Raw genomic sequence first — 13,381 nt, forward strand, 5'->3', positions numbered from 1 at the left:
TGGGTGGGTTACTCTTCAGAGGGTCAGTGTGAACTTCTTGGGCTGAAGGGCCTGTTTCCACACTGTAGGGAATCTACTCTAATCTAATCTAATCTCCTGTCCCCTCATGGCTCACTGGGAACATTGGTAAGATTATCACACTACATGAACGTAGTTCAACTGTTGATAAAGTAGACAGAAAGGATGGAATCTTCAAAATTGGTGCGTGCGGTGCTGTATGCATTTCTCAAATACTGGGAGTACAGGTCCCAGATATGATAAACAGGCAGAGATCAGACAGATAAAGTCGCATAAAAACATCAAAGCTTTAATCAATATTCTATAGACCCATGAACAACTTTCTGTAATACTGACACACACACTTTATTTTAATTGTAACAGCGTAAGCAAGGCTCCAGACCTTGTTTAAGGATTAATGTTTAAGACTATATTTGACATCAAGCACCCTTTTTCAAAAGTCCTTGCAGTCATTAGCTGTGATTTAGGACCCCAGTCACACATTGTCAGAGCATTAACATGACATCTTTACACAGTTTAAAGTGGGGGAGATTAGGAAAGTCTCTGCACTATTAAAAAAAGGGCAAATGTTAGAGATAGCTACGTGTGGGCAAAGGGAAGGGGGAAGTGGGAAGGAGTCTTCTCTGGCCATGGGGCGAGGGGAAGACTTGGTGGATGTTCCTTAAGATGCCAACTGCGTTGGGCTCTCTCGCCAAGGTAATGTTCCGGTGATAACATCTGATACACACTCAGCTGAGAGGGTCCACAACCTCTTGTGGCATTAGCAGCTGGAGGTCATGGTCCAGGAACATCTAGAAGATTCTTTTACTTCCCCCTGATACACGCATGCACACACACACAAACATACGCGCACACACACATACGCACACACACATCCATGTGCGCACACACACATACACGTGCGCACACACACACACTCAAACATACGCACACACACACGAGCGCGCGCACGCACACACACAAACATACGCGCGTGCACACACATACACACACACACACACACAGACACACACAAAACCAAACATACAGTGAACAAAATCCCCCTCTCCTAACAACTCAATCGTTTTTAATCTTCCTCTTTTCTTCATTTACGTTGGGACTTTTAAAGTTTGTGCTTATCACTAAAAAAAATCAGTGCAAACTTCAAAACACAGAATCTTAAAAAAAAAGTGATACAGTAATAACCTTAAAAAACATTTTTTTTGTGTCTTTTTTTCACTTTTTAATGGCTGCCTGATCAATTCACATATAGTACAACAGACCAATAATAAAAAAAAAGAATAGACAATTACAGGATGAGAAAATCAAAAAAACAAGATGAACTTTTGTATATGAATACAACAGAAATTATTTACACAAGAAATTGCTTTCTCTCTCTCTCGGGCGATGATGGCTAAATTTCTATTCATGTTTAGATTCTTCCCTGTCCAGTTTCTAATTTTTTTGAGGAGGTGGGTGGGGAGAGGGGTAAGTGATGGAAGAAAGGGGCCAGAATGGGGGTGGGGGGTGGGGGGTGGGTTAATTGGTGGTGTTGGAAGGGGATGAGAAGCAATGTACCAAAGAATGATGTGGGGGACACGTGTGTGGCTGTGTTACCTTAGACTTTACATCACATTTACAGGTTTTGTCATAATACATTAAATAAGGGAGGAGGTTCATTGCACCATTTAAGTGTCATCGTGTCTGTGAGGCTTGCTCTGCAGAACGTCAGAAACATAGCTCTTCACCACTCTGCAGAAAAAAGGAATAAATGGAGAGAAAATAATATCAGGAGAGGTGTTCAAATCTTGCAGTACACAACACATCAGATCTTTCAGCATATACTTGTCGCCTACAATCGATCATTGTCACTGCCCTTTGGTGTAGCTCCCTTGTCCTGCACTGCCCTTTCACTTTTCAAATATATATTAGATTTCTTTTCTCTATTCTCCTCTCTGTACAAACCTCTTTCCGTTATCCTGACCCTCCATCCCGCTGAGATTTATTGTCGGGGTGATTCTCCTCACTCCCATGGACCAATGCCTCCCCCTCGAGCAACAGTGCCAAAAGAAAACAGACCAGCTGGTCATTCTTGCCTTCCACTATGTGGGATCTTGCTGTGCATGGTTGGATGGCATGTTTCCCACATTGCAACAGTCACTCCATTTCAGAGTGATTTTTCTCAGGAGCTTGTCAACCCATTTCTTTTGCATTCATTCACAAGATGCGGGCATCGTTACCGGACCCAGCATTCATTGCGTGTCCCTAATTGCCCCTTGGGAAGGTGGTGGTGAGCCACAGGCTTGGACTGCTGAAGTTCTCAGGGTACAGATACACTGTGCTGCGGGGAAGGAGTTCAAAGCTTTTGACCCGGCAACAGTGAAGGAACTATATTTCCAAATCAGGATAGTGAGTGGTTTGGAGGGGAACTTGCAAAGGTTGGTGTTCCCGTGTATCTGCTGCACTTATCCTTCTAAATGGAAGTGGTTGTGGGTTTGGAAGGTGCTGTCTAAGGATCTTTGGTGAATTTCAGCAATACATCTTGTAGACGGTACACGTTGCTGCTACTGAGTATGAGTGGTGGAGGGAGTGTATGTTTGTGGATGTGGTGCTAAACAATCGGCTACTTTGTCCTCGATGGTGTCAAGCTTCTTGAGTGTTGTTGGAGTTGCACCCATCCAGATTTTAGAACAGAGTGGTGCTGGAAAAGCACAGCAGTTCAGGCAGCATCTGAGGAGCAGGAAAATCGACGTTTCGGGCAAAAGCCCTTCATCAGGAATAGATGATGAAGGGCTATTCTTGATAAAGGGCTTTTGTCCGAAACATCGATTTTCCTGCTCCTCGGATGCTGCCTGAATTGCTGTGCTTTTCCAGCACCATTCTAATCTAGAATCTGGTTTCTAGCATTTGCAGTCCTTGGTTTTACCTAGCTGCCCCCATCCAGGCAAGTGGGGAGTATTCCAACACACTCCTGACTTGTACCTTGTAGATGATGGACAGGCTTTGGGAAGTCAAGAGGTGAGTTACTCGCTGCAGTATTCTTAGTCTCTGACCTGCTCTTATAATCACAGTATTTATTTGGCTAGTCCCATTGAGTTTCATGTTAATGGTAAACCCCAGAATATTGACAGTGCAGGATTCAGTGATGGTAACGCTATTTAAAGTCAAGTGTAGGTTTGATTTTGACTTGCTGGAGAAGATGATTGTCAGGTATAATCATTGTGTGATGCAAGTGTTACTTGGAAATGACTAACCAGAGTCAAAAGTTCTCAGGGTAGGCTGGAATGTGTCATCAAGGCCACAATCTACATCTCCCCTAATTATTTTTTTCTGCTGCACAGACCTCCAAGTTATGTGTGTGGCAGTGAATTCTGGATTTAGAAGTCAGATTGTATGGGGTGTCTCTGGAACCTCTGAGCAGCTACAACAACTCAGAGGGAGTGCTGGTGACAGTCAGATCAGTCATGATTGGAACTGTTCCGCTGTTCTGAAAGGCAGAACAGGCTGGAGGGACCGAATAGCCTCCTCTGGCTCCTAATTCATATAAGTTCAGGAAAGATATCGTCATGATTGTTATTTCCTTCCTTAAACCCTCTTCAAATGTCTGCGATCTCCACATTCACCCAATGTTGCCCTACTCCCATCACTCGAATAAAGGCTAAATACTGTGGATGCTGGAAATCTGAAACACGTTCTCTTTCTGTCCCTGTCAGTTATGCTCTCAACTTAACAGAGCTCTCAGCTCTTGAATTCACTTCTTAAACCTTTTCACCTCGATATATCTCCTTCCTCCTTTCAGAAGCTTCTTAAAACCTAACTCCTCTCAACAAGCTTTAGGTTGGAGTCTCGTATCTCCTTATATTATTCCGTTTGAGATTTGTGTCTGACAATCACTCCTGGGAATGGTTTGGGACTATTTATTAACCTAATGGCACCATGGAAATTCACATGAGTGTTGGTGCAGGCCATTAGCACCAGCTAGCCTTTCAGCTAGCTGTCCATGTTGTACTGATTTAGAGTGCAAATTAAAATTCTCCTCCTGTTGCTCCTGATGCTTTCGTCTGCACTTTAAATCAGCATTTGATGCTCAGTGACCTTCCCCCAAGAGGGAACAGCTGAGATTTATTGACCAGCTAAAAACAAAATCCTTTACAATTTGAAAACCCTGATTAAATCTCCCCGCACTTTCTCTGCTCTAAGGGGAACAATCTAAGCTTCTCTGACCTGTCCACATTCACTGAGATAGGGAGGTGATGGCCTAGAGGTATTAACACTGGGCTATTAATCCCACAACAGCAGATGGTGTAATTTGAATTTAATAAAAATCTGGAATTAAGAATCTAATGATGACTATGAATCCATTGCCAATTATTAGAAAAACTCATCTGGTTCACTCATGCCCTTTAGGGAAGGAAATCTGTCATCCTTATCTGGTCTGGTCTACATGTGACTCCAAACCCACAGCAATGTGGTTGACTCTTACCTGCCCTCTGGGTAATTAGGGATGGGCAACAAATGCTGGTCTAACTATGGTGGCTCAGTGGTTAGCACTACTGCCCCACAGGTTTGGGTTCGATTCCTGCCTCTGTGTGGAGTTTGCACATTCTCCCCGTGGGTTTCCTCCCACAATCCAAAGATGTGCAGGTTAGGTGAATTGGCCATGCTAAATTGCTCATAGTGTTCGGGGATGTATAGGTTAGGTGCAATAGTCAGGGGTAAAAGTAGAGTAATAGGGTAGGGGAATGGGTCTGGGTGAGTTACTCTTTGGAGGGTCAGTGTGGACTTGTTGGGCCAAAGGGCCTGTTTCCACACTGCAGGGATTCTAACCAGTGATGTCCTCCTTGCGTGAATGAAATTAAAAAAAATTCTTCATTCTGGTAAATCACCTCTGTACCCACTCCCAGGTCATGACAACTTGCTGAAAGTTGACACTAAATGAGTGACTTGTGAAAGGTCTGGCAATGTTTACTGCTTCCCCTTTTCCCAACTCTGCAAGTCTTGCTGCATCTCAGTGACCCAGATACTTACATACATCCCCTAAAAACTGCCCTTGACCGCACGACCCCATATATCCTACGTCTGGAAGGTCACTGATGTTCCGCTGATGACTTGCAATAGTTGGACCCCCTCGTGAGGGCACGCCTTTCCTGGGGCCTGTTGAACCCTTTGATGAGGCTGTTCCAGATGAGCTGTGGCCACTGAGGTGACCTGGTGAGGGAAAGCTTGGCTTGCTGTATGGTATGAGTATTTCATCTGGAAAACACCAGAAACGTAAACTATCATTTGCAAGTTCAGACACTACATTCGTTTTACACTGAAGTACAGAGTGATATATGACGGAAGAATATTGAGAAAAAATATAAATTAGGGGGTTCTGAGATAGATTTTTAATCAGTAGGAGTACAGCAGCTAATGAACTTGAAAGACCCCATTCAGACAATGAGCAAAACTAACGTTATTTACATAATACCCTGCAAGAACTGTAACAAACACTACATTGGACAACCAGGCAGAAAACTAGCCGCCAGGATACATGAACACCAATTAGTCACAAAAAGACATGACCCTCCGTCATTAATACCCTCACATATGGTTGAGGAAGGACACCACTTAGACTGGGACAATACATCCATCCTAGAACAAGCCAAACAAGACATGCACGAGAATTCCAACTGGAACTCTATCAACAAACACATCGAGTTAGACCCCATCTACCACCTCCTGAGAAAATGAACAGGAAGTGACTTCACCACAGGAAATAACATCACCACAGGAAATGAAATCACCAACCCAAAGAAACCCAAACATGTAAATAGAAAGCAGGAATTTTCAGCATTGCTTCGCATGAGGTCCACTGAAGATGTTACCAAGTAAGGTAACGAACGTCTGGAAATGAACCTTTCAGCTCAGTGAGCAAACCTACATCCAGAATGATGAGTTATTGTTAAAAGGCAGGCAAGTGGAGTTGAGAATCATTTGATAAACCATGAATGGTGGAGAGGACTCGATGGGCTGAATGGCCTCATGCTGTACCAATGTTTAATTAAAGGAGGTGGAGGAGCAGAGGTACTGGGGCACACATATGCACATATCTAGGCAGTAGGACAGGCAGAGACATCAAGTAATGGCTTAATTAATAGGGACATAGAGTAGAAGAACAGGAAGTAATTGTTAAATTTGTACAAGGCACCTGTCAGCCCTCAGCTGGAGTATTGTGTGCACCACATTTTAGGAAAATATGTGACTACATTGGAGGGAGAGCAGAAGCAATTTACAAGAATGGTTCCAGGAATGAGAAACTTCTGTTATGAAGATAGATTGAAGAAGTTGGGACTGTTCTTCTTGGCGAGAATGAGGTTGAGAGGTGATCATACTGAGTTTTCTAAAATCACGACTTGAGCTGGACAGAGGAGATAGGAAGAAACTATATTCATTCATAAAAGGAACAAGGACTAGCATAGATGTGAAGCAATGTGCAATTTTCACTCAGCGATTATTTAGGGTATGGAATGCCATGTCTGAGATGTTCAAGAGGGGCATTTACCTCAGAGGACTATGGGTCATTAAATATATTCAAGGCTGAGATAGACAGATTTTTAATTAGTGAGGGAATCAAGGGTAATGGGGAAAAGGCAGGAAAGTGGAGTGTAGGGTTATCAGATCAACCACAATCTCAGTGAATGGTGCAGCAGACATGATAGGCTGAATGGCCTACTTTTGCTCCTGTATCTAATGATCTCAGGTGATTGAATATGTTCAGCGTACAGTGAGACAGACTTTTTTAGTGTGTCCATGTGAGGTGGACATCATTAATCTTCAAGGACATCACGTTTTCAGAAGAGGGGTCAGGAAAGAGATTGGACAAGGCTCGACGGGCTGACTGATCTCCTACTGCTTATATCCTGATTAGGTCGGACACTGGCTACTCCTACCTGAGCCTAGTGTTGGCTTCTGTGGGAGCTTGTTCCGTGAATCTTCTTGATACCCGTGGTCTAGAGATGTTTTGGCCAGATGCTCCATGTTCTCCTCTAGGCTGGGCAGTTGTTGTCTCTCTAGAGAATCTGCCATGCCCGTCCCTTTGGGTACTTGCCCAGATTGCAGCTTTGAACCTTGACACGGCGGTGGGTCAGGTGGAGGAGGCAGGTCTTCAGGAAATAAAAGGAAGAGAAGCAAGTCAAAGATAGACTGAGATATTCTGCCACTCCAGCCTCCCTTTCATCAAGCTGAGGGCCATCAGTGGTGGAGAACTGTAATCCTATAAACCTGTCCCCTTGCCAGGGAGGATTGCAGCAGTGGAGGGGTTGAACAGGACATTGGTTAGTCCACTTTTGGAATACTACATTCAATCTGGGCTCCCTCCTATTGGAAGGATGTTGTGAAACTTGAAAGGGTTCAGAAAAGATTTACAAGGATGTTGACAGGGTTGAAGGGTTTGAGCTATAGGCAGTGGCTGAATAGGCTGGGGCTGTTTCCTCTGGATCATCAGAGGTTGAGGAGTGACCGTGTAGAGGTTGATAAAATCATGAGGGGCATGGTTAGAGTGAATAGTCAAGGTCTTTTTCCCAGGGTAGGGGTGTCCAAGATTAGAGGGCATAGGTTTAAGGTGAGAGGGGAAAGACTTAAAAGGGGCCAAAAATGTGCAATGCTTGCCATCTTTTCATAGTATTAATCTGAAGACTAACATAATTATTTTCTATATTTTACATTTTGGGGAGGTCTCTTATTCCTGTAGTGCTTCTGAAGAATTTTAGCTCAGACTAATGGGACCCTTTGGCTGCTCCACCATTCAATGGGACCATGGCTAATCCGACATTCCTCATTTCCATTTTTCTGCCCTTTTGGGTGGCATTGTAGCACAGTGGTTAGCTCTGTTGCCTCACAGCGCCAGAGACTTGGGTTCAATTCCCGCCTCAGGCGACTCTCTGTGTGGAGTTTGCACATTCTCCCTGTGTCTGCGTGGGTTTCCTCCGGGTGCTCCGGTTTCCTCCCACAGTCCAAAAACGTGCAGGTTAGGGTGAATTGGCCATGCTAAATTGCCCGTAGTGTTAGGTGAAGGGATGAAATGTAGGGGTATGGGTCTGGGTGGGTTGCGCTTCGGCGGGTCGGTGTGGACTTCTTGGGCTGAAGGGCCTGTTTCCACACTGTAAGTAATCTAATCTCCGGAACCCATTGATCCCCGACTGATCACGAATTTCTCTCTCAACTTTAAATATCCACTAGGACTCTGTCCCCACAGCTCTCTGTGACAAGTAGTTCCAAAGACTCACAACCCTCTGAGAGAAGGAATTCCTCCCCATCTCAGCCTTACATTGGTGTCCCTTTATTCTGAGACTGTGCCCTCTGGTCCTAGACTCCCTCGTGAGGGGAATCATCCTCCCAGAATTGACCCTGTCACGCCTCTTAAGGACTTGCTTTTCAACAGCAAAAGCTCACATTTATATTGCGCTGGTAACATTGGAAACTGTTCCAAAATGATTCATGGAAATGGAGAAAATGGGAGCAGGCCATTCAGCCCTTCGAGCCTGCTCCACCATTCAATATGATCATGGCTGCTCATCCAACTCCTGCTTTCTCCCCCATACCCTTTGATCCCTTTAGTCCTAAGAATGATATCTAACTCTTTCTTGAAATCATTCAACATTTTGGCCTCAAATGCTTTCTGTAGCAGAGAGTTCCACAGGGTCCCCACTCTCTGGGTGAAGACCATTTCTCCTCATCTCAGTCCTAAATGGCCCGTCCTGTAACCTTACACTGTGAAGCAACCTCCAGCAAAACTTGATACCAAACCACATGATGGCTTCACTGATGGGTGACTGAAAACCTGGTCAAGGGCCTTCAGAGGTGGACACTGTGTTTGAGAAATGGAGAGATTGAGGGAGAGTATTCTAAAATGTGGCAGAACTGAAGGTGTGGCTGAGGAGGATGCAATTAAAATCTGGGATGCCAGAGAAGCTAGAAATGAAAGGCATTCACTCAATTCATTTGACATGAAAGTTTGTGATTGGAGTTTCTAACACTTTAGTTGGATGCTGACAATTTTGTCTTGTGAGTTGGACTTAGAAGACTGAGAGTTGGCCCAGCCAGGTCTATGCTGAGCAAAATGTCTCGAGCTCCAACACGATTCTCCACCTTCACTGTATAGTTTAGGCTGAACTTTCACGGCAGTATCTGAAGGGAGTGGAGACATCTGGGCCAGGAAGTCAAGCTCCATTGCAGTTAATGTGGGGGTGCTCAAGATCCAAGTCAAGTACATCTCCATCACAGGCTCTCCCATTGTGCCTGCACTGGTTCTTCAACTGAGCATCATTACCTCCCGCCAATCTCATACTTCGTCCCCCTCTCCTTTGCACACCATTTCCATCCAACTGATCATCCAATACCCTATTGAATGCTTCAATTGAGCCTGCCTCAACCCCACTTCTATCAGCTGTTTCTGACACACTGTCAGAAAAAGTGATACCCAAAACCTCCCAGCACCCCCATTTCCCATTCACACATCCCCACTGCTCTCCGTAATGCTCATTCTGAACAGGGTTGCATAGAATCCCTACAGTGTGGAAACAGGCCCTTCAGCCTACACCAAACCTCTGAAGAGCAACCCGCCCAGACCCATTCCCCTACCATCCTATATTTGCCCCTGACTAACGCACCTAACCTGCACATCCTTGAACACTCTGGGCAATTTAGCATGGCCAATTCACCTAACCTACACATCCTTGAACACTCTGGGCAATTTAGCACGGCCAATTCTGGTTGTGGGAAGCAACCAGAGCACAAAGAGGAAAGCCACAAAATCACAGGGAGAATGAGCAAACTCCACATAGACAATCGCCCGAGGCTAGCATCGAACCCGGGTCGCTGGCACTGTGAGGCAGCAGTGCTAACTACTCAGCCACCATGCTGCCCCAATTAAAGCAAAGGCAGAAGGCTTGTCTTTCTCTGGAGGTATCCACAGCTTTGCAATCAAGGAAGTCCTTTTGAAGTGGAGTGACTGTTGTAATGTGGGAACTGCAGCAGCAAATAAGTGTAGCAGACTCCCACAAGCAGTAATGTGACAAAAAACAGGTTGTTTTTCAGTGAGTCCAGTTGACAGATGAATATTAGCCCAGGAGGGTGTGGGGAACACCATCGTGCCTTTTATTGAGATAGGGAGGGATGGGGCAATGGAATGTTACACAGACAAGGATAAGTATATCATTGTGATGTTAATTGACAGACAAGTATCAGCTTGACACCGGAACACAGAGGGAAAGGAGAGAATGTGTGATTTTAAACATCAGAACAGGAATAGAGCAAATTAACAATCATAACTGTTGAGTCGAGTACTCCCCTGACATCCTTCAAAATAGTTGCCACAGGATCTCTAAATGAGAGCATTCCCAGACACCAGGCTTAATGACTCATTCAAACACCACACTTCACCAAGGAAGGCCTTGCTCAGTATGACTAGTCCCAGTCATATACTCGATTCCTCTGGAATGTGATAAATATCCACAACCTCCTCACTGAGGGTGCAGAGAGTAAAACGCTGAGCTAACTGCTATATCAGTCCTGCAAGGGATGGAGACAGTATAGAAGAAGCTTCACTCTGCATCCAACCCCATGCTGTCCCTATCCTGGGAGTATTTGATGGGGATAGTGTAGAGGGAGCTTTACTCTGTGTCTAACCCCATGCTGTCCCTGTCCTGGGAGAGTTTGATGGGGACACTGTAGAGCGATCTTGACTTTCTGTTTAAAAAAGGAGTTTTACTCGGTAACCCCGTACTATTTGTGTCATTGGAAAGTATGATGGGGATAATTTTAAGAGAGCTTTACTTTCAGTTTAAGAGGGAACTTCACTCCTGTAGAAGTGAATGGTTTATTGAGAAGACATCTGGAAAGGAATTGCTGAATCATTATTAACCACTACCATAGCTCAGGTATCTGAGCTAATATGGAGTGGTTCAACTCTGAAACTGCTGACCATTATTGAGCCCTGGAAGCTGTCCTGTATTGACATGAAATGAGCTGATGTTACTCAACCTCTCTTCAGTGTCCATTGGAACAGATCCAGATGTTGAAATACAGGGGTCAGAGTGGGAGATGCAATGACGAGTATCCAAACCCCTAAGCCCAGACTTGTGTCCTGTAAAGCTCCCCGGTCTGTGATTAGAACAGAACTAAGAGCAGGAGGAGGCCATTCAGTCCCTCGAGCCTGGTCTGCAATTGAATAGGATCATGGCTGAACTCATCTCAGCCTCAACTCCACTTTCCTGCCTGCTCTACATAACCCCTCAACCTGTTACTGATTAAAACTCTGTCTCTCTCTCTCCTCCTTAAATAGCTTTGGTATTCCTGACGTGGGGAAGAATGCTGTTGTGACCAGTGAGGCAAAGGAAGTACAGGGAACTATTATTTAAATGTTAGGAGGGAAACGTTGGGAGTTTCTTGTGTCTGAAAGGGGGATGTAGCTTCTGTGTTTGGGAACAGTAGGGGAGGGCCGGGGGTAGCTGAGGTCAGTGTTGCAGAGGGAGGGTGTCCCCTCAGGGCAGACGCGTTTGCTGGTGGCCACACTAACTGCTTCTCCCTGCACAGATGCTGACTGCAGGATGTGATGAATAACTGCAGTATGTACTGTTTACATTCCAGGATCCAGAACAGCTCAATGCTACCAGCCAGCTGCCTGCCACGAGCAGCATTTGGCCAGTGATCTGGGAGGGCTTGAGACATTGACGAGGCAATGAAATAGCACAGTACTCCGCTTTCCCGGTGACACAGTCCTCAACAAACACCACGCTGAGGAGAAACAGGAGGCCGAAATGAGGACAGTTATCAGGCACACAATAGCAGTCACCTTCAGTCACTGAGTGAATGACAGAGGCTGCAATCCAAAAGACAGCTGGTCCCAGCGTTCAGGTGAGGAAAATGGAGCCAGATTTCCAGCAAGACCCAGGCTGATGTTTACACAAATGCTCAATGTGACAGCTGACCATTTTCAGCTTGGTTTGTTTTTATAACTTTGCTCAATTACTGCACCTCACTCTCTTGGCTGCTGTCTATCTCTGTGTTTGTACAGCAACATTGTCACAACATAACTCCTCATAAAATCCAGCGAATAATTCCTGGCCCTGGGTTACTGCCCGATCTACGTACAAAGGGTGAGACAGCCCAGAGTGTGCCTTGCCTGCAGATGTGGTGAAATAATGTCACAACACGAGATGTAAGATTATCAAATCTTGTTACACAGATGAGGAAAGGTTCCTGTTCTGTGTCAGCTCAGCTCACAACATCTTATAAAAAAACAATTTCACCAAATCCAGTGTCACAGAGAGATAAATCTGAACCCAGTATTCCCCGACCATCATGTGATGGGGCTGAAAGCAGTTTTGCATACAGAACTGTCTGATAACAAGGGAGAAAGTTACATGCAGCAGCTCTGCACAGATCCCAATGATCACATTAAATGTGACCACCTAGCTTGCTCTAAAGTGTCTCTGATCATAGTTTACAAGTTTTACCCTGTGATAATCAATTTGGGTCACACAGCACTGTTCGAGGGTCTGTACTATGGGAGTGCCGCACTGTCAGAGGATCAGTACTGAGGGAGTGCCTCATTGTCGGAGGGTCAGTACTGAGGGAGTGCTGCACTGTTGGAGGGTCGGTACTGAGGGACTACTGCACTGTTAGAGGTTCAATACTGAAGGGGTGCCACACTGTCAGAGGGTCAGTGCTGAGGGAGTGCTGCACTGTCAGAGGATCAGTACTGAGGGAGTGCCACAATGTCAGAGAGTCAGTGCTGAGGGAGTGCTGCACTGTCAGAGGGTCAGTACTGAGGGAGTGCCACACTGTCAGAGGGTCAGTACAGAGGGAGTGCTGCACTGTCAGAGAGTCAGTACTGAGGAAGTATCGCTCTGTCGGAGGGTCAGTACTGAGGGAGTGCTGCACTGTCAGAGGTCAGTACTGAGGGAGTGCTGCACTGTCAGATGGTCAGTACTGAGGGAGTGCTGCACTGTCAGAGAGTCAGTACTGAGGAAGTATCGCTCTGTCGGAGGGTCAGTACTGAGGGAGTGCTGCACTGTCAGAGGATCAGTACTGAGGGAGTGCCGCACTGTTAGAGGTTCAATACTGAAGGGGTGCCACACTGTCAGAGGGTCAGTGCTGAGGGAGTGCTGCACTGTCAGAGGATCAGTACTGAGGGAGTGCCGCACTGTCAGAGGGTCAGTACTGAGGGAGTGCAGCACTGTCAAAGGGTCAGTACTGAGGGAGTGCAGAATTGTCAGAGGGTCAGTATTGAGGGAGTGCTGCATTGTCAGAGGGTCAGTACTGAGGGAGTGCTGCATTGTCAGAGGGTCAGTACTGAGGGAGTGCTGCACTGTCGGAGGGTCAGTATTGAGGGAGTGCTGCA

General features: G+C 45.7%; 1 protein-coding gene across 6 annotated transcripts in view; it reads right to left on the reverse strand.

The window, feature by feature from the left end:
- Nucleotides 1-286: 286 nt before the first annotated feature.
- Nucleotides 287-13,381, reverse strand: part of robo2 (roundabout, axon guidance receptor, homolog 2 (Drosophila)) — a 1,751,833-nt gene continuing 1,738,738 nt past the window's right edge. For all 6 annotated transcript variants that reach the window (XM_087992449.1, XM_087992448.1, XM_087992445.1 and 3 more), the window contains 3 exons: nucleotides 6,930-7,142; nucleotides 5,026-5,250; nucleotides 287-1,749 (listed from right to left, as the gene is read on the reverse strand). In XM_087992449.1, the coding sequence (XP_087848575.1) occupies nucleotides 1,748-1,749; nucleotides 5,026-5,250; nucleotides 6,930-7,142 (440 nt within the window). In that variant the 3' untranslated portion in view covers nucleotides 287-1,747. The remainder of the gene's footprint in view (nucleotides 1,750-5,025; nucleotides 5,251-6,929; nucleotides 7,143-13,381) is intronic.

The sequence above is a fragment of the Chiloscyllium plagiosum genome, unplaced genomic scaffold, assembly GCF_037043375.1.
Source record: "Chiloscyllium plagiosum isolate Xiang-an unplaced genomic scaffold, Cpla_swu_hap1 HiC_scaffold_12, whole genome shotgun sequence".
Lineage (NCBI taxonomy): Eukaryota > Metazoa > Chordata > Chondrichthyes > Orectolobiformes > Hemiscylliidae > Chiloscyllium > Chiloscyllium plagiosum.